Source organism: Schistocerca nitens, chromosome 8 (assembly GCF_023898315.1).
Source record: "Schistocerca nitens isolate TAMUIC-IGC-003100 chromosome 8, iqSchNite1.1, whole genome shotgun sequence".
Classification (NCBI taxonomy): domain Eukaryota; kingdom Metazoa; phylum Arthropoda; class Insecta; order Orthoptera; family Acrididae; genus Schistocerca; species Schistocerca nitens.
The window spans coordinates 487,263,245-487,282,440 of NC_064621.1; the positions used below are offsets into that span (position 1 = coordinate 487,263,245).

The window sequence follows — 19,196 nt, forward strand, 5'->3', positions numbered from 1 at the left end:
AAGTACTACTCCCCATAAATCCCTGCAAGCTGGGCCTCTTGATAAAGGTAAATTCCCAGAATTAACGTTTTTCCCACCGTTTATGACATTTTTATATTGTTCCTGTCAATTTTGTATGTCCACAATGTCAATTTGCACCCAATTTTTCACAAACAATTTTCTCGCAATTTACACATTACGAAAAAGTGTTTGTGGAAAAAAAGATAATGCTAGCATGATGTTGGGCATCCAGTAGGCGTACCCCCCTGGAACAATTCATGCCATATCTCCCGCCACTGCAAAGCTCTATTTGGCGTTGTGGTTAATGGAAATAACTATGTTTGTTCAAATAAATAAAGATATTCTGACCAATCACAACCTTTTCCAAACTGTCTCTACTGCACAAAAGCCTTTTTATAATTGTTGTCATTATCACGACACCTTTGTTGAATCATTTAGCGAGTTTCAGCATTTGGCCACTTGTACTAGTTGACACCATCACTCACTTTAGCGTTGCTCAAATGTTTTTACTTTTTAGTATAAATACAGTGCCAGTTACATAATTTTTTTAAAGTGTGTGTGTTTTTCTATATAACTGAGGAGGAACAGTACCTAATAACCTCAAAAATATGACTACAGGAGAGACGCTGAACATAATTATTAACAATATTTGCACTTGAAAAGGAGAAAAAAATTCTCGAAATTCGCTGTGCTAAGCATGAAAAAAAAAAATATACATAACTAGTGCAGTATTTCATTATTTAAATAACGAATGACAGCTGCAGTCTTTGAAAAACATCGATGACATATGAAACTGAGTCAGAAGTTCCTACTTTCCAGACAACAGTTCAAGCTGAATCAGCAGTTTTTATTAGGTAGTAACTCCTTGACAAGTCTTTTGATGCCTGTTATGTACACATATCACACAAAGTACGAAAATGCAAAGGGGTATCCAATGCATAACTTTTAAGTTTGAAACATTTCTCATATTTTACAACATGTGAAATTTAAAATTTTCCCGGCAAACTAAATATTCAAAAAGATTTCGGGCTTGCAGCTGGTCGTCATTAGCTTCCATCCACGACATTTCGACTGGACAACTGCCAGCCATCCTCAGGTGAGCCATCGAAGACTGACAAAGATGCCCTCTGTTCTGTAATATATAGTGTGCAGTGAGTATTCTGCACGTGTCAAAATCATATTGACAGACTAACTACACCACCCGCCAGCAGCGCCCTCGCTGGTGGAACTGCAGAACTCAGCTGTATTCGGCATTGTCAATTGCTGCAGCTTTCCGAGTACTGTGACATCTTCGTCTGGAGCAGATCTTAGAAATGATGGGTTCCACGCATTATCTAGCTGGTAGCCATTGTCACGGTTGATAAGATTGCCTGTCATGCAAATTTCCACTGATTCTTTAATGACAGAGTTCCAAAAGGATGTTGGTGTGGCCAAAATTGTTGTCTTGTTATACTCCACTGAGTATATTTTCAGTAAGCTGCTGAGCTACTTCTCATTACAATGTAGTTCTATTATCCAGCATAAGTGATTGTAGAAGTGTTTTTAACTAAAAAAATCAATTTGTTGCAGCAGTTAATGTACATTCGGAAAGCTGACTAGACAAGACACTATCCCATCATCACTCATATGTGGCACAAGATGGCCTTATGTCATGCTGTCACGTGGCATTTACGATCATTCAGAGGGCATTGAGCAACAAGCATCACACACTCAAATAGCATATTTACATACCGGAGGTCACACAATGAGCCCCATTCAAAGTCCAGCATATACCCCCCCCCCCCACAATAATACAACCACTATAGAATTACATCCAGTGGTGACACTACACCCTCACTAATGATTTGTACTTCAGTTTTGACTACAATTAACACCACTGTAGAATCTGAGTTCACCAAACAACTTTGTCCAATCCCCTTCAGTTTTTTCAATCAGCAATTGCTGTTCATTTAAGGCATGATCGAAAAAAAACACTGGTATTTCAAGAACCAACCCAGTGTGTACAATTTGACTACTGGATTTTTGTGCTTGTGATTAAATCAATTTAAATTCCTATGGTTAATTTATTAGAAACACTAATCCATGGTAACAACTAATTTATAAGTGCCTTTTTCCTTGCCCTACCAGCACTGCATCCATTGAGAAAATCTTGTTTGGTCATGCTTCAAAAAGTACTAAATCTTACTTTAGCCATTACAGTGCCACATAATGTGAAGTTTTATTTTCTGGAAAAAAATGTTATTTATGCTGAGTTTCTTATATTGCAAGAAAAGCTGAATATTAATAAAATTCTTTTGACAGTTAATAGTTGCCTTCAATAAATATGATGTATCTCCAATTTGTGTAAGGTCAACTAAGCAACATTTTTTATGTTCATTAAATTTTCATTTTTATAGTTTTGTTTTTGGGAATTCTGAAAACTTATTTACACCAAGTTAAATTAAAACACTCCTGATTTAAGGTGTCTAGACTTGAAATTGTGTGTCTTCCAGGATCCAGTGGAGGAGCATGTGCACTAGATAAATGTGTTCTTCAATTTCAGAGCACTCCCACCAGTCTCCTTCCAACACTTCAGCTCAAAACAGCTGGCAATTTCTTTGACACAGTTGGGGATTAAAGTGTGATCCAACATGCAAATGACCTTTCCAAGTGGTTGATAAATCAGGTTAACCACACCACAACACAGCAGCAAAGGCAATTCATTGAGACTGTGCACACTGCAACTTCATAGGCCACACAATTATGTGATATTTCAGTGCCCACAGAGGCAGTTATCAGACAAAGTAGTATCAATCTTCTGCAATTTCTGTGAAGGTTCACAAACTGTTTACCCTTTCTCATACAACTTCCACCTTTCAACAGAAGGACCACTCGACTCCCCCAAATTTCTACTTTAATATTCACTCAATAGCAATAGTTGTCTTCATGGTGTTACTGCATTTAACCCTTTATTTGGCAGTGTTGCTCTCAAGCAACATCAAATTTACATTTGCCTTATGGAACAACAAACACTACCCAGTGCCTTTTACTGGCATTGTTGCCTCCAGGCAGTGTTCCATTACACACTGCAAATGCCAGTTGTAATAGTTCTAGGTTTTCCACACGAGATGACTGTACAGTGGCGTTACAGAGATCTCGTGTGAGCAACTGGGGTGTCTTATTTTGGTTCTGAAAGAGTGGATTTCAATAAATTGGCAGTAATCTTAACAGATTTTCTTCAAGAAATGCCCAGAGGTGAGTTTACAGCAGAACTATTTCAATGTAATATTGTTTTGAATTACATAAATAGTATAAAACTTGTGTTGCCTGTGAGCAACAATGCCCATAGTTGGGACATATGCCACTGGAATATTACATATGCTTACGGCGGATATTCAAAACAATAAAATCCTGACACTTGCAAGCTCATCTTGTGGTGTCCAACCACTCTCAACAGTAAAATGATGGGACAGCAATGAAAAAGGAAGAATTGATGTGCCCCGTCCCAATATTGTATGTCAGTACAAGAAGCATATGGGAGGAGTTGATCTTGCTGGTATGCTGATAGAGCTCTACAGAGTACCAATGAAAACTAGATGTTGGTACATGAGATTGTTTGGATTTATGCTGGATCTGAGTGTTGTAAATGCCTGGCTGATATTTCGAAGAGAATCTCTGGACAAGAAGACCTCACTGAAGTCATTCAGGGCAGATATTGCCAAAGGTTTGATGTTTTCAGGGAAAAAGAAAGTAGGAAGGCCTTCAATAGACATAACACCACCACAAAACAAGAGGAAGCCAACAGCTCCAACTGTTACACAAGATGTCCGATTTGATAATATGAAGCATTGGACTGTATATGGTTCCATAGGTCGTCGTTATTGCCCATCTGGATTTTCTACATTCATGTGTTCAAAATGCAATCTAGTATTGTGCTTCATTCCAAAGAGGAACTATCTCCAAAAATTCCATTGCAAGAAGAACTAGAAGGGAAAATTAAACAGTTCTATTACACAGCAGGAATGCATAAATGTGTTTATAAATTATTCATGTACAGGAAACCTTTTGCTTGAGGTTATTGGCAAACACTTTCTATAATATGTATAAATGTGGTCTACTGCTGGCAATGTTGCTTGTAAGCAACATTTCATAATTTTTGTCAAAAATTTCTAAAACTAACTGAATTTCTTAAAGCATAATGAAGAAATATAAGCACTGAAAACTTTTGTTTTTATTTTCACCATTTGCCAAATAAAGGGTTAAGTATACTAATTCAGGTTATTTGAGAAACACGTTTTCCAGTCCATATGTTACAGGTACAACCCTGAAAAATCCAGCACTTCTCAAATATGAATACAGAAACACATTCTGTTTAAAAATGCAAAACTGAACTTGCATAACAAATGCTGTTTTGTAGCAAATTATATCCAGATAAAATATTTCTGCAGAGAGCTTTGTTTTGTGCATACAAATAATGGAAAGTAATGAATTTTCAATTCCAGCTATTTCACAAAAGATGGCAAAACCCAATTTGGAAAGAGTGTGCATACAAACATCTGGAAATAAAGATGCACAAACACAGAAAGCAAAGAATGTACCAAGTTTTTCTTTTTTTCTTCACTTACGTGCATAAAAGCAGTAATATAATTTCACGTCCTGAAGGTGTTGGCCAGCTTGTATTCTAATTTAAACACAAGGAGCATTAACAGATTTATTACATCTTGACCTGTTCAGTCTTACTGCCACAGCAATTAACTCATCCCACTGTTAAAATTAAGACAGTCTTAAGCATATTTACTTATAACAAAGTTCCATGTCCCATATTCAAGAAAAAACAGTTAAACCAATATTCAGGGAAGAATACTACAATACAGCGAGCTATTTCCTTTGAGATTTTCACTCTTCATTTTAAACTAAAATAAGATTTCGGAGTGGAAACTTTTGAGGATGATTGTTAAATCACTGACTGCCATCACTACTGAAAATTTCAGATAGTTTAATTAGTTACTTACCTGCTGGAGGTGAAAAGAAGTTGAAAAATGAATCATTCTGAATGGTCTTTGTAACTGTTCTCACAGCACCTCGAGACTTATGTTTCTGCTTCTTCTTAATTGTCTTCACTGTAACATTCTTTCCCTTTTTCCAGTCAATAACACACCCCTAAAAATATTTATACTCGTGAAAAATTTTGGCTTAAACACAACATACTACTGTACACATTCACAGAAACTTCTCCCCAGCATACAAAATTATAAGCCAGACTAAAAAAAGATTGTAGTATTAGTTCAATGGTCTGCATCAAAAGCTAGCTGGCAACATAAATGGCTTCCACACCAATTCCAAACCATCTCATCTCTGGACACAAATAAGACAATGTCATTTTTTTTATAATTTATGAAACATTCATTTATCACTTTCATACATGCAGAAAACTGGAATACCACATAACTAATCACAGAGGATTGATAACTAATTACTGTTATTTTGTGTACTGGCTATATTGCATTGCATTTAAAAAATTTGAAAATCTTACATGTTTTGTTCTACACAAATACTGTGTCTTAACAAGAATCTTATGGGTCTCTACTATAAAGAAGGAAAAATTGTTACTTACTTTACATTTAAATATTTCTGGTCCCTCAAAACTAAAGGGATCACTTTCATCTGGCTTACACTTCATTTCATACTCCTTAGTTAGAACTGAATTGGAGAAGTATTCATTTTGTGAAAAATGAAATTCTAAAACAAATCCCTGAAAGGTAGAGAAAATTCGTCACAATCTGAGTCTTTCAGAAACATTAGGCTACATAAAAGTAGCATTTTTTTTAACTCACCATTGGACTGGATTCCAGAAATATTACTTTAATATCAATTAGATGTTTCAAAATTGGTTCATCATGCTCTTGCACCATTTCAGATAGCAACTGGACATTTTTAAAGATAGTAAGCCAAAAGTCTGGAATGCCCTTAACATCTTCATTTTTATTCACACTGTGAATGAAATATCCAATAATTATACTAAATTCAGTTAACACAAAATCACTATACAAAAACAATTTTGTACATACTCATTTTTATCTCCTTCAGAGTCACCTCCATCAATTTTAACTTTTTTCTTGAGGGCATCACTCACTTCATCAATCTTCTCATCATCAGATTCCCATTCACATTCTGCTTCTGTTGGCTCATATAGGCCTGATATCACTTCTCCCCGCTGCAGACATTAATACAGCATAATGATCACATTTTATAACCACTATCACACAAGAGGACAGAAATATCTACAAATTAAAAACAAATGTATTTTTCTGCAGATTAAACTTCAATTGTTTTAAATGAGTAAACTGTAGCTGACAGCAAATACAAATGATCTATATATAGCCTTAAAATTGGTGCAATGGGTAGTCAAATGTTTTCTTTCTGAACATGTTGAAGGAAGCCGAATAATTACATTAGGAAAGTCAACACAGTGTCCCTCAGCATGAGGGAGGCAACAGCAGGTTAGCATAAATGAAGAGAGGTTGACAAGATTTGGAAACTTCAAATTAGTTTTAGTTCCATGTAGTCTACAACTAAACATTAAATTGGTAAGATTTTTCATTCTTATTCTTAGGTTCTCTTATTAGTCACAGTTTTTAAATGCGAGATTCTTGGTACTGTCACTACACTGTATATCAATGATCAAGTAATTTTTTTAAAAATTACAGATGTATTAGTGTCTAAGAAACCAGAAAAAGTATTTGGCACCACTGAAATATTTTACATTCATATGATGCAGCATTTCAGAGGTTTTCCCTCAAAGTGGTTTTTACAACATTTGATGAATGTCATTTGAGTAGAATGTGCATCTGGTTTTTACAACTGTCATGCCTTAGAAATTTGTCTATCTTTGCATACATTGTCCTTTCAGTCAAGTTTCTCCCCCTCCAAATGTGTCACCTGATGACCCAATATCAAAATCTGTCCATACAAAACAAACAATACTGCAGCAAGTACAGTTACTCAGCCATTCCCTATCCATGACACACACACACACACACACACACACACACACACACACACACACAGAGAGAGAGAGAGAGAGAGAGAGAGAGAGAGAGAGAGAGAGAGAGAGAGAGAGTTTCATTTATCCCGAATGTCCAGTTTACTTAGGGAACTGTTGTGACCATGTGTGATGCCTGAGCACTAGAAAAGCAAAGCTTTCAAGCCAGTGGAATTTGTTTATCTAGTGTATAAAAATGGTTCAAATGGCTCTGAGCACTATGGGACTTAACTGCTGAGGTCATCAGTCCCCTAGAACTTAGAACTACTTAAACCTAACTGACCTAAGGACATCACACACATCCATGCCAGAGGCAGGATTTGAACCTGCGACCATAGCGGTTCCAGACTGTAGCGCCTTTAACCGCTTGGTATCTAGTGTATATGGGTCATCTATAATTCATATATGTAGATAAGAATGGGTAGTTAAGATAATCAAAACTCAATGGTGAAACGGGATGCGAGTAAAAATGGAAGGTAAGTTTATACATGCATTAACAACAATTTTGTTGTAATTCAGGTAATATGATTTAAGGCATGCAATTTACATTTTCAGACACTTACTTTTTCATACAATGGTGAGTATAGCTTATGGTATTTGCATTCTAAAAGATGTACTTCTTCATAAAATTTTGCTTCTATATGGGTAGATTCAAGCTGAAGTTTTTTTAATGCTTTTATTCTTCGTTTCACAGAAGCTGGTAGAGCCTGCAAATTAAAGAAATACATCTGAATACAGTAAACAGAACCAACCCTACTCAATAGTGTACACACACACATATACATATCTAAAAACAAAGATGTGACTTACCAAACAAAAGCGCTGGCATGTCGATAGACTGTGTGTGTGTGTGTGTGTGTGTGTGTGTGTGTGTGTGTGTGTCGACATGCCAGTGCTTTCGTTTGGTAAGTCACATCATCTTTGTTTTTAGATATATTTTTCCCACGTGGAATGTTACCCTCTGTTATATTCATATCATTAATATAAACATATATATAATACATATGGCACCATTCTGTATGGAAAAGTATGTTCAACACCCCTGTCACATAAAAAAAATCATGTCTTTACAGCTAAGTACATACTAAATAAGCAACCATATAGTGCATTATCGATATCACTTCAAACCAAAATTATAATGGTGTACACATACGAAGTTTGTGTGCTAAGGCAACAGTTTATTTAGCTACTGCAGTGTTCATTATGGGTGGCTTACAACTAACATGGAAAGTATGTGACATAAGAACAGTTTACTGAGCACACAGATTTGACTAATCAAGTCAGTGGAATTAGATATCTGACAATTAAAGTGGTCTTAACAGTAGCTTTGTAGGCCTAACTCAACCATCCACATACAGCAAATTTTGTGAATGTCTATGGCAATGTCTCAGTGTTGTCACAGCTATATGAACTTTCACCTGTATCCATTAGTGTCGCACAGCTGAAAGCTGACAAAAACACTGCTGTTGGGTTCCTTCTTAACCAACAACAGTATTAGTCAGAAAAAGTGGCCCACACTGCAAATGATGAACACTTGCTGGAGAGACTTTTCTGGTAGAGTACACTCATGATGCCATCAAGCATACCCATTCCTATATTGAATACACTGACTTTACTCTCACAGCACTATCCTATTTCATTCAAATATATGTAGGTGAATGGAGGAATGACCAGATGTCTATGCTCCGTCTTATTCTCACGATCTGTATGAGACAATGGTGGTAGAGTATCTGCAGAATTCCACAAAGAATGGTTACATAAAATTATGTAACAGGGTGTCAAGAAGTTGACTTCCTTCCAAAAGTTCCCGAAGTTAAAATTTTTCAAAATCCTCTTACATTTTCAAATGGGCTATTGCACATTCCCAGAAACCTTCCATTCACCTTTAATACCAATTTGAAGTGTATATTCCATTTCATGTTTTAAAGCAGTTTAAGATTACAGCAAAACCCTTCAATATACTATTAGCCATATCAAACACTGACCAGAAAAATATAGCAGTGCACCAAATCACAGTCAATTTATGCAGTTACAAAAATGGTATCTAGTCAAATTGTCGAAACTGCCCAAGTTTCCTACTTTCAAATATGTAGATTCAAATTTAAGATGATATACTGCAATTGAAATTACTCTAATAGGGTCCATCTGGAGGTAGCAGCTCTTAAGATAATCAAATATTTTAACAGCATGAAACCACTAATATTAGGAACATACTCCTAAAGCACCAGCACACAGACCGTGCCGAGTTCAATATGCTGCTGAACACTCAAATTATGCAACTTGTGCAAACAATACATTGGCCCCAACATGGTATAAGTGATCAGAATGCACTCCAGAGGCAGTAGTGGGGTGGTTTCTAGGTGGTAAATCACACCTTACTGAACAGGCATCCATAGAATTCCAACATTAGATCTATTAAAATGCACATTTCGTCCACTGTCCATATGCTAGTCATGTTCTATATGTAATATACAAAAAACTTCAATATCCATGTACATGTTTGAAGACAAAAAGGAAAGTACCATGCCCAATACGGACACAGACTTAAAGTTCCATTACAAACAGTGCAATACAAATTTGCAATAGTTCTTGACATAAGATGAACATTATTTCATCATTCCCACATTTTAGTAAAACCCCAAGGTCTTTCTTAATTTATCATTGTACCTACCCAGTAGCAGAATCTTTACAAAATGTGAATTACTAAACTTTAAAGAAAGTAGCAAAATATCCTTATACAAGCAGCACAAGCTCTCCTGTAGATTAAGCCAATCAAACAAACTCACTCCTCAAGAAAGTGAACTTATATTTACATATCAAATATTATACTATATACTTATAAAGTATCAGAACCTACTAAAAATGTGAGTGTCAGCGAAAGAAAGTAGACCTGGTGTGACTAACCACTACCATCTCGTGCACCTCACTGAGAATCATTAACACTACTCACTACACTAAACCAATAACAAATCACTGATGCTCAATCTTAGCATGTTGCCAGTTGCTAAAAGCTTTAATTGTAGCTGTGTTACAGACAAATTTAATAACAAACTGCACCAAGAATAATGTGTTTTCAGTGGTTTCTCATTGTGCAGTTACCTTCAAATGGCACTCTCGTAATACACAAGTTACAATAATTCTTTTGACACGAATGTTTCTCATTATTTTACCAGTTAACAATGGGTTTTCAAGTGATTCTCAATTTGCTGGCACTCAGAAATGGCATATATACGTATAGGCTTTAACTGAATGCCAATATGGCACCTCACAGCTCTTTGCTGGGAGGAGATGGGTGTGTATGTGATGTAGGTGGCATTGTGCCATCTCACTGGTCAACACTCAGAATATCTGACATGTTAGATATTGCTCCACACATTCAGAAAGACTCCCAAATGTTCTAGTCCACGTCGTCAAACTTGGCACTCTCAACAATGATGCACAGTCCATGTGCTGATGGCTTATGCTAAAGCATTTTGAAAAGATGTAGGGACCATGTAGACGCTTTTAGATTGGACAACTATGACATACCAGCAGTTGCAAACATGTGAGACTAGTCATCTGAAATGCATCATGAAAGCTGATACAAGTGAATAAAAAAGGGAAGAAACTACCTGCCTGATAAAACTTCAAATAGTAACCCACCTGGTCCAGTTTGAAAACTTACTTCATATACAAACTGCTGAGGATGGTAATCCTTTCCATGGTTTTTGTAATTATTTTTAATGTTGGTGTTATTACAACAAATGTAAATAGTTCTGTGCACATGACCATTGGTATGTTCTCTCTCCATGTCCTTTAACATCCTTGGAATGTTATGGAACAGCTGACAGCTCAGTGCAGTCTGTCAGCCATACACATGTTAAACCAAAAGTGCACAGAGAGAGCTGATGTGACCAATGTTTACTGCTTTACGTAAGGAACACTGATGGATGGGCAGTAACATGGATAAGGAAAGCAGAGAGTTTGGTGTTAACATTTTTTAAATTAAAATTATGCCTACGTCCAAATAATTTCATTCTAAATATTGACCTTGCGTGCTTTTGAAGCGCATGTTTATGAGGATTAACTTAAAAGAGAGCCAGATGCTGAGAGCTTGACACCCAAAATGTCTAGCTGAGGATTATGCTCCTAATATTAGGGGTTGTAAGCCAGAATATTTAGAACTTTTAAAATTAGTGTGTGAGTGATTGCACTGGCAGGGAGTAATGTTGCCTGCTAGCAGCTAGCTATGCTTCACACCTACAAAACAGGCAACAGTGAGCACACGGCACTTGAGAAAGAAGTACATTGAATGGTGGATGGTCTCTTACCACTTACACTGAATTATCTTTCGAAATAATTTTTATCTGAATATAGTTTATTGTCCCAGTATTCACATTCCTTTCTTAGGCAGCTACACTGACACGACTATCACTTCAAGCTGTGAAACTAAGTTGTTCCAAGTATGTACAAGAATGAACTTGGGTAAAATGAGATACTACATTTGTTAAGGCGCTAACTTCATATTGGCACAATGGATGCTCATGCTGTCAGCCTATCCTACTTTGGGTCTTCCCAAATTTCAGGTAAATGCCAGGATGGTTCCAATAATAAAGCAACAGCTGAACACTCACTATGAAACACTAATATGATCCTGAGAAGTGATTCATGGATAAACAAACAAATCATTACCAAAGGTGAACGAAGCAATATGTGACAGTAAAAAAATCCAAGGATCAACTCAGGACGGAACATTGGATCTTTGGCTTTATAATATGGCTCATAACCCCACTGAGCCACATAAGTATTTAAACCACGTATTTTTAATTATTACAAGATTTTAACACTATTCAGTGAACTTTATTGCATTTTAATCTGTGACAAGTGTATTATCAAACTGAATGTAGCATGTATAATCCATAATTATGCCTTTCACCACTGCTCATGTGATTAACTGTAATTGACATGTCACCCTAGCACTTAATTTCAGAACAAAAGCTCATCATACTGTCTGCTGCCTGCCATAAAACAATTTCAAGTGTCTTTTTCAAGAACGGAAGTGTAATCCACTACTGGGCCCTGGGTGCAATTCACTTAGCTGTCACAGGCCGCAGCAGGTGAAACTACCCATGGTGTTTCTTTGGTAATAAATTTTACAATATTCTGTATCCACATAGCATTGTCAGCAGTACACATAACAGTACACCCGTGGATATTTTGAGTTATGGCAGTGCTTTTAAACCTCTAAGACAAGTACTCACAAAAACTGGGCAACACAATCACAATAGAGAGCGTGGAGAGCATAACAGGATTGTATAAGCAAACGTGTCGCTTGCAAATATTAAATAACAATATTTGTACGCAAAAGTATTTTAAGAGTTCAGAACAAAAGCAAACCCCCACACAGCTACTACACTAAGTGTAGCATGTGCAAGTGCCCACCTCCATCATCTCTCTGTGCAGAGTTCCTTGTAGCGCTGCCAAGACTTCGGGTCTCTGTAACATTTCTTCAGTTATCGCAACTTTTGTTGGTTCTTCTTCCTCCTCCATTTCTTCAAGATCCTCAGCCGCATCGCCAATTCTTTCCGGATCTGCCATGGCTTTACAGAAAATTCGAAAATTTATATTCACCTAAATAAAAATGCAAAAATGTTGTCTAATGAAATAAAAGTGATGAAATAATAAAAAACTGGCAATTATAACCATGAAAAACGATTTGAATTATATCTTTGTTCATGAGTCACATTATGAAAACATTAAGATAAAAATTTACTCTTATTCCCGCTTCATACTACTTGCTGATAATTCAGCAAGCCTGCTAGGCTAACGACAAGCAATAATAAATTAATGGCTACAAATAAGACGTTACAAGTTCTGAAGACACTATAAAGCTTGACGGCATATTACCGCGCACATGGGCAACCATTTGCATTTTTTAGAGTTTCTAATAATATTGAAACTTCCATGAAAATAAAACACCCTCTTTCCTATTAAATATGGACAAGAAAAGTCTAACTGACCTCACCAAGCTAACAGGCAAAGAATAAATAACAGCCTCAAAATTAACTACTCTCCTTTGTCTATCTCACCTTTTTACCGCTCACACTTTACAGAAAGATGGTAGGGCACTTCTCTCCAAAGATGACAAACAACCAGTGCCGCCAACCACATATGTATGAAATTTAAACCGAAATTATCAAAGATGCAAGCGTAATTCATTGCAAACCTATGAAAGCTCAATTCTAAGTATAGTATCCCTTTCTCACGGTATCATTGAAAAATTTCCTTCTGGGTTTTCACATCAGCGTCTGTCTTTAACTTCGTATCGATATTTTCTAATACGAAATCTCAAATATCCAAAAGACAGTGACTAGAGCAACTGAGGATCTACGAAACGCATCAGGGCCAGTACACACTGGTCGTCACTTCATGTCACATTACGTAAAGAGATTCCGAAGTTTACTTTAAACGGTGGCTACCACGTAGGACGTCACCATACTGTCAAGTCACATCACATCACGTCAAGGTTTCTGGGGAAGAAAGTTTTGACGGTGTCGTCGTCTGCTGAAGTCGGAAGTTCACCTCCTTTGCTGCGTACTCTCGTGTTATAGAAGTGAATGTCATGGTTTTGTGTTTTGTGTCTTCATCTTTAACTTTATTATTGTGCTTTCTTTTCGTGGCAACTTGAAATTGTACCATAACAACATGCATACATTTTCTGTTGGGTGTTCTTGCACAAGCGAGGTCAGATATCTGAAAGCAAAAATTTATTTTAGGTTTCAGAAACCATAAAACTTCAGAACTGACGCACCAACTGTAAACAAAAAGAACAGAAGTTGATGAAGCAGTTTTCATTAACATTTTAAGTGAAAAAGTCAGCTCTAATGACGGAGAAAAACACAGTTGTTTAAGATTTTATTAGCTATGTAAGAAAAAAGCATAATGATAAGGTAAACAGGACCTCTTTGCTCCCTTATGAAATTTAATATTGTTTAATGTAATAATCTGAATAATCTGTTTTGTAAATAAAAACCACAATTTCTTGCTGCAATGTATTTTATTTCTTCTAGACGTGTTTCGCCTTTTATTTTATCATCAGTGGAATCTAGAATGATACAGTCTTGTTTTGATATGTGATATTTGTGGATTACAAAACAGTTCACGTCTCGTTGTTTACGCAAATAAGTGAATACTTACAGTTCTTCGCGTTTTCAGTTGGTTTCTGTGTTTCCTCGCATCTGGTCACACAAAGTAAGACATGAAAACAATTACAATCAACAACAAAGAAACACGTCGAGACTTTCGAGAAAGTTAGTACATACAGAAAACAAATCAGGAAAACCCTGTTGAGTGATTAAGTACACATGACAAACAACTCATTGTTTACACTAACAGCTGAAGTGACAAAGTAACACTCTAACATAGAATTGTTATCATAGTAATAACAACACCACCCAACGCCTTTCTACTCAGTTATCCATGAACCCCTCCACAAACCATTTTAACCAAAACTCAAATCAGCCAAACACCAAAAGTTTTATCCACTCTTTGACAGCTATTACAGCAGATACATACACACAGACAAGGGGACACACACACACAAACACACAGATATAACAGAAACGGACAGACGTTAGTTTTCAGAGCATACTTCGCTAGGTCGGCAGCATCGTAAACAAAACCAAACAGGATGGGATATAAAGTGAACGCACAACAGTAACGATCTTAAATCACAATTCTCAGTAAAATATCTACAACTAGTGACAGAAAACTAATAGTGCTCCACAGCGATAAAAACAAGGAATTCGAAAATTGCACAGAAAAAAGTACATAACATGAAAACGTGCTTATATTTCGCAAGTGCAGTTGTACTGCGACCTCCAGAATGTGTCCAGATGAGAGGAAGTGCAGATGCCAACCAAAAACGTGAAGAACGGCAAGTACTCATTTATTTACGTAAAAAAGAGACATGCATTGTTTTATAATCTACAAATGTCGTATATCAAAACCAACTGTATCAATCTAGATTCCACAGCAGATGCCTTAAAGTAGAAGGCGAAATTTGTCTAGAAGAAATGAAGTACATTGTAGCAAAACATGGCGGTTTTTCTCTGCAGAACAAATATTATTTGATGTGTTTTTTATGTACATATTTTCGCCACCAAATCAGTGTCGATGTTTTGAAATCTCGTTTCGCTTCTCAAAACGTTACTACACTAAATCATTCAAGAACATGCGTTATGAAGTTTGCTTTGACGTTTTATAAACGTTATCATCCGACTTTTTGTTTAAACTATTCTAACTCATAACCTCGCTTTCACTGTTTGGTATTGGCAGGAGCAGTTCTAGAGAAAGATAAACCGTACCATCGCCCAGAGCAACAGATTTCTTGGGGGTGGCGAAATCTTACTTTATAATATGACTCCAAAAGAATCTATTAAACAAGACAATGGAAGTTCTGCATAATTTGAGAAGTGTTAGAATAAGATGGAAACACGAATCATTCCTAAATCTAATTTCTTACTCGAAATTACCCACAGTATTCTGAAACAGATGACAAATGAAGCACTGGAGATTGTCAACTTGGGTGCATCATTCAAAAAAGCAAATCGTTCTAGTGACAGTCTTGCTAACTCAGTTTCTACCATGCTCCTACTAAGGACTTGAAATTTACCTTTGTCAGCTTGTAAGCCCCTACAGAAGCAAAAACCTTTCTAATAAAGAAATTAAGATAAATGTCAACATATGATAGTGCAACAGTGTTATGGCGACCTGGGGTAGTGTGGCAGCTATGGTGTAGATGTGGTGCAATGGTGGGTTGTGGAGGCAGTGGTGTTGGCCAGTGGTGGCTAGGAAAACTCCGCTGCAAGATACAATATGTTTTATTCGTCCTGGTTTACAATGCCAGAGTGCTGCAACACCCCTGGATTCACTCCCTGCAGGCACTAGTCTACCAGTACTGCCAATATTGGTTCAAGGACGATCGGTGGGATGGCCATTTGACATCCATATCATGCATTCCTGACGTTGTTCACCTCATTCAACAGCACATGCCTGAGTTACAATCCACATAGGATAAGGTGGCTGATGCACAATGACCAGTTTTTGTCAGAAGCGGTGGGCGAGCTCACTCATTTGCCCAGAAGGGGAGGCCTACATTGCTTGCCCACTTGGCAGATTGCGATGACATAATTGAGGCACACCCACTGCAATCTTTCTCAAACGATTTTACACATACTATTCGTTAAAAATGTTCATTTTCAGTTTGCTTATAGCTTGATAAGTCAGTTTCATGATGAAGGGTGCACTGTTTCGTGAATGTTCATAGCTATTGTGACATTTGCATCTACGTAAGACACTGCGCGAAATTCCAAAAAGATCCCAATGAAAAATAGGAATGTTGCATTTGATGCATATTCCATAACATTTTGCTACATGTGAAATTTAGCTAACATACTTAATTTTCCTTTAGACTTGCGTGGAGGTGTCTGTCACCAATCTCGACAAAAGTAATCTTATGTAGCTTACTCATTTGCAATAGCAATATAGCCAAAATGAAAATCCATTTAATTCCAAATATCACATAAAAGATTTGAGATGTCAATACAAGATTTTGGCAAATGATAGTGTGCAAAGAGGAGGGTATTTTTCCGTATGGTTATTATGCAAAACTTCATTATCTACTGTGTTATTTCACTAACTACAGACTTTTTCGTTGAAATAATGTAATTTTTAATTGTGATCGATAGCTGGTCAAATGGGAAATACTGTAGGTTTTGGAACAACATATGTGAAGAATATTACACATTTATTTTTGTACCAAGGATATACTTTTTATGAGGTACTGACCTTACTTGTCCTCAGCTTCTCACTTTTTCATAATTCTCTTTCAACTGCAACTGAACAACATGTTAGTGAAATGACATCATGTAAACTCCATTGTCTTTTGGCAAAAGAAGCACTTTCTAACTTGGCAACAAGAGAAACGCAGATTTTACTCAAAATTCGCCCCTGAGTTACAAACTATTAACAAGTCAGGCGAAATAAATCGACGCTTTTGTTGCATTTTCGGTGCAATTCTTTTTAGATGTAATCCGAAGCAGAGGTGACAGTAGATCTTCTTGGATGGTAACCATATAAGTGTGGATGTGAAGAGGCTCCACTTAATATTTACAAAAAATATGAGCATTTCCCCTACAGTGCGCCGACCATCTGCCCACAACCCCCACCACTAGTTTCCCACCGTGCTTGCCCTGCTGATTGAGCATCTACTGGACACATTATTCTACATACACTCTACACTATGTGGGCCTGACTGAGTAGTGTCAGTGATGCATACATCTGCTGAATGCTTATAGGATATCATGGCTACTGGGTTAGAAGCTCGCCCTGTTGTGGAGGGATGGAGAAAATAGTGCTCTGCCCATGAACCACTGCCCTCCAAGGCAGAAATTCGGCACTACTGTGGCGCCTACGGGATGGCTCTCCAATGTGTCGTCTAAGTATGCAGGCAGAGTCGTGAGCTGGTTTGGTGGAGCTGACTGCCCAGACCAGCGTCATTGCTGGCTGCTCCATAGTGTATTGGAGATTGACAAGAACCTGATGTCATGGAGGGTGCATCCAGACTGCACATAACTGTGCTAGAAACAGAGGATATCTATAGCAATTAGTTGGTCTTTGTTGTGCCATTACACTGCTTCCAAGCATGTACTGATCAACACTTTCATGTCCAAATGATGTGGAAATATACCACAGGCCAGGATGTTATTGCATGGCCTTTCTGCAATGTCACTAAGTAGCACAGCTCAACCTGGTCACCTTGCACTATACAAACAGGTTCACTTGTGAAATTACATATCGGCGCCTCTGTGCCTGCCTGTTTGCCTCATACATAACTGCAATGGAGCTTCTTTAAGCACCACACCACTATGTAAGAGATACTCTGGTTTCCAGTGGTAGTACCTGCAGTGCTCCAACTCCACTCCTGGTGAAGAGGTGCAGCAGTACTAAGATAAGGACTCCCCTCGCCTTTGGCTTCGACACACTGCAACCGGGGAACAGGAAACTCCCATCAGTTATTTTCCCTCCTTCACAAGTTCTGCAGTTACATAGTCATACGAAAGAAAACTCAACTCAAAAATACCTAATATACACGTAAATGAAAATGAAGGTATAATCCTATACATACAACTTCTTCCTCCTATCCTCATCTTCTACTAATGTGGTTGGCTGGTTGATTCAGGGGGAGGGGACCAAACAGCGAGGTCATCGGTCCCATTGGAATAGGGAAGGATGGGGAAGGAACTCATCAATGCCCTATCAAAGGAACCATCCCGGCATTTGCCTGAAGTGATTTAGGGAAAGGACAGATGTAGTTTTGAACCATCGTCCTCCCGAATCTCAGTCCAGTGTTCTAACAATTGCGCCACCCTGCTCAGTCTTTTACTGATATGTTAATCCCTTACGCCCCTAAATAAAATGTATACTCTAATCCTAATGTAAACTATTCCCTCCTATGTCCTTTCCCTTAATCGATATGGAATCTCCTGTACAGGCTGTGCAAGGTTTCCATGCTTCCTCTTCTTCCTACTACACATATTCCTATCCTCAATGGACAATGCCACTTGTGTCTACGCATCTGGAGCTCCTTGAAATAGCTTCAGACACCCCACATACACAACAGTTGTGGTCAGTAATTGAAGTTTGATGTTTACCAGTGATGATGTTGCCTCACCTACCTAATATTGCCCTTGATATGAGTTACAGATTTCTTGTTCTTGCCCTTTGGAAAGTATGGCTCAGACAACATTATCCACTGACCGATTATACACTGCAGTAATGAACTCTTACTCCCTGAAACGCTTCGTAATTTTCTTCACTTGTTTAGCAAAATCCTTAAGGAACTGTCAATCCTTGCCAGTTCTTGGCCTTATTTTGTCAAATGGCGATGATGTGCATCTACCATAAACTACTTTATATGTTACTGAATAGACTTTTTAATTACATCCGCTCACAATGTAGGATAAATATGCGTCCCAATCATTATGATGTATGCCCACATAATGAATCAACATACTTTTGACTGTGCAACATACCCTCTACGTTCTACCGTTACTGTGAGGGTGCAATGGATTCGTCCTTTAACTCCTTAAACATTAGCAGATTACACAGCTGCTTTAACAAATTAGACAGAAAG

At 37.4% G+C, this 19,196-nt stretch overlaps 1 protein-coding gene across 2 annotated transcripts in view; it reads right to left on the reverse strand.

The window, feature by feature from the left end:
• LOC126198546 (nucleosome assembly protein 1-like 1) overlaps positions 1-13,178 on the reverse strand; it is a 30,676-nt gene extending 17,498 nt beyond the window's left edge. Inside the window, exons 1-7 of one of the 2 annotated variants that reach the window (XM_049934956.1) lie at positions 13,090-13,178; positions 12,443-12,600; positions 7,585-7,728; positions 6,048-6,193; positions 5,814-5,970; positions 5,594-5,731; positions 4,992-5,139 (exon numbers count right to left, since the gene is read on the reverse strand). In XM_049934956.1, the coding sequence (XP_049790913.1) occupies positions 4,992-5,139; positions 5,594-5,731; positions 5,814-5,970; positions 6,048-6,193; positions 7,585-7,728; positions 12,443-12,598 (889 nt within the window). In that variant the 5' untranslated portion in view covers positions 12,599-12,600; positions 13,090-13,178. Of the gene's footprint in view, positions 1-4,991; positions 5,140-5,593; positions 5,732-5,813; positions 5,971-6,047; positions 6,194-7,584; positions 7,729-12,442; positions 12,601-13,020 lie in introns of both variants that reach the window. The other variant, XM_049934955.1, reaches the window with a different exon arrangement.
• Between the last annotated feature and the right edge of the window lie 6,018 nt (positions 13,179-19,196).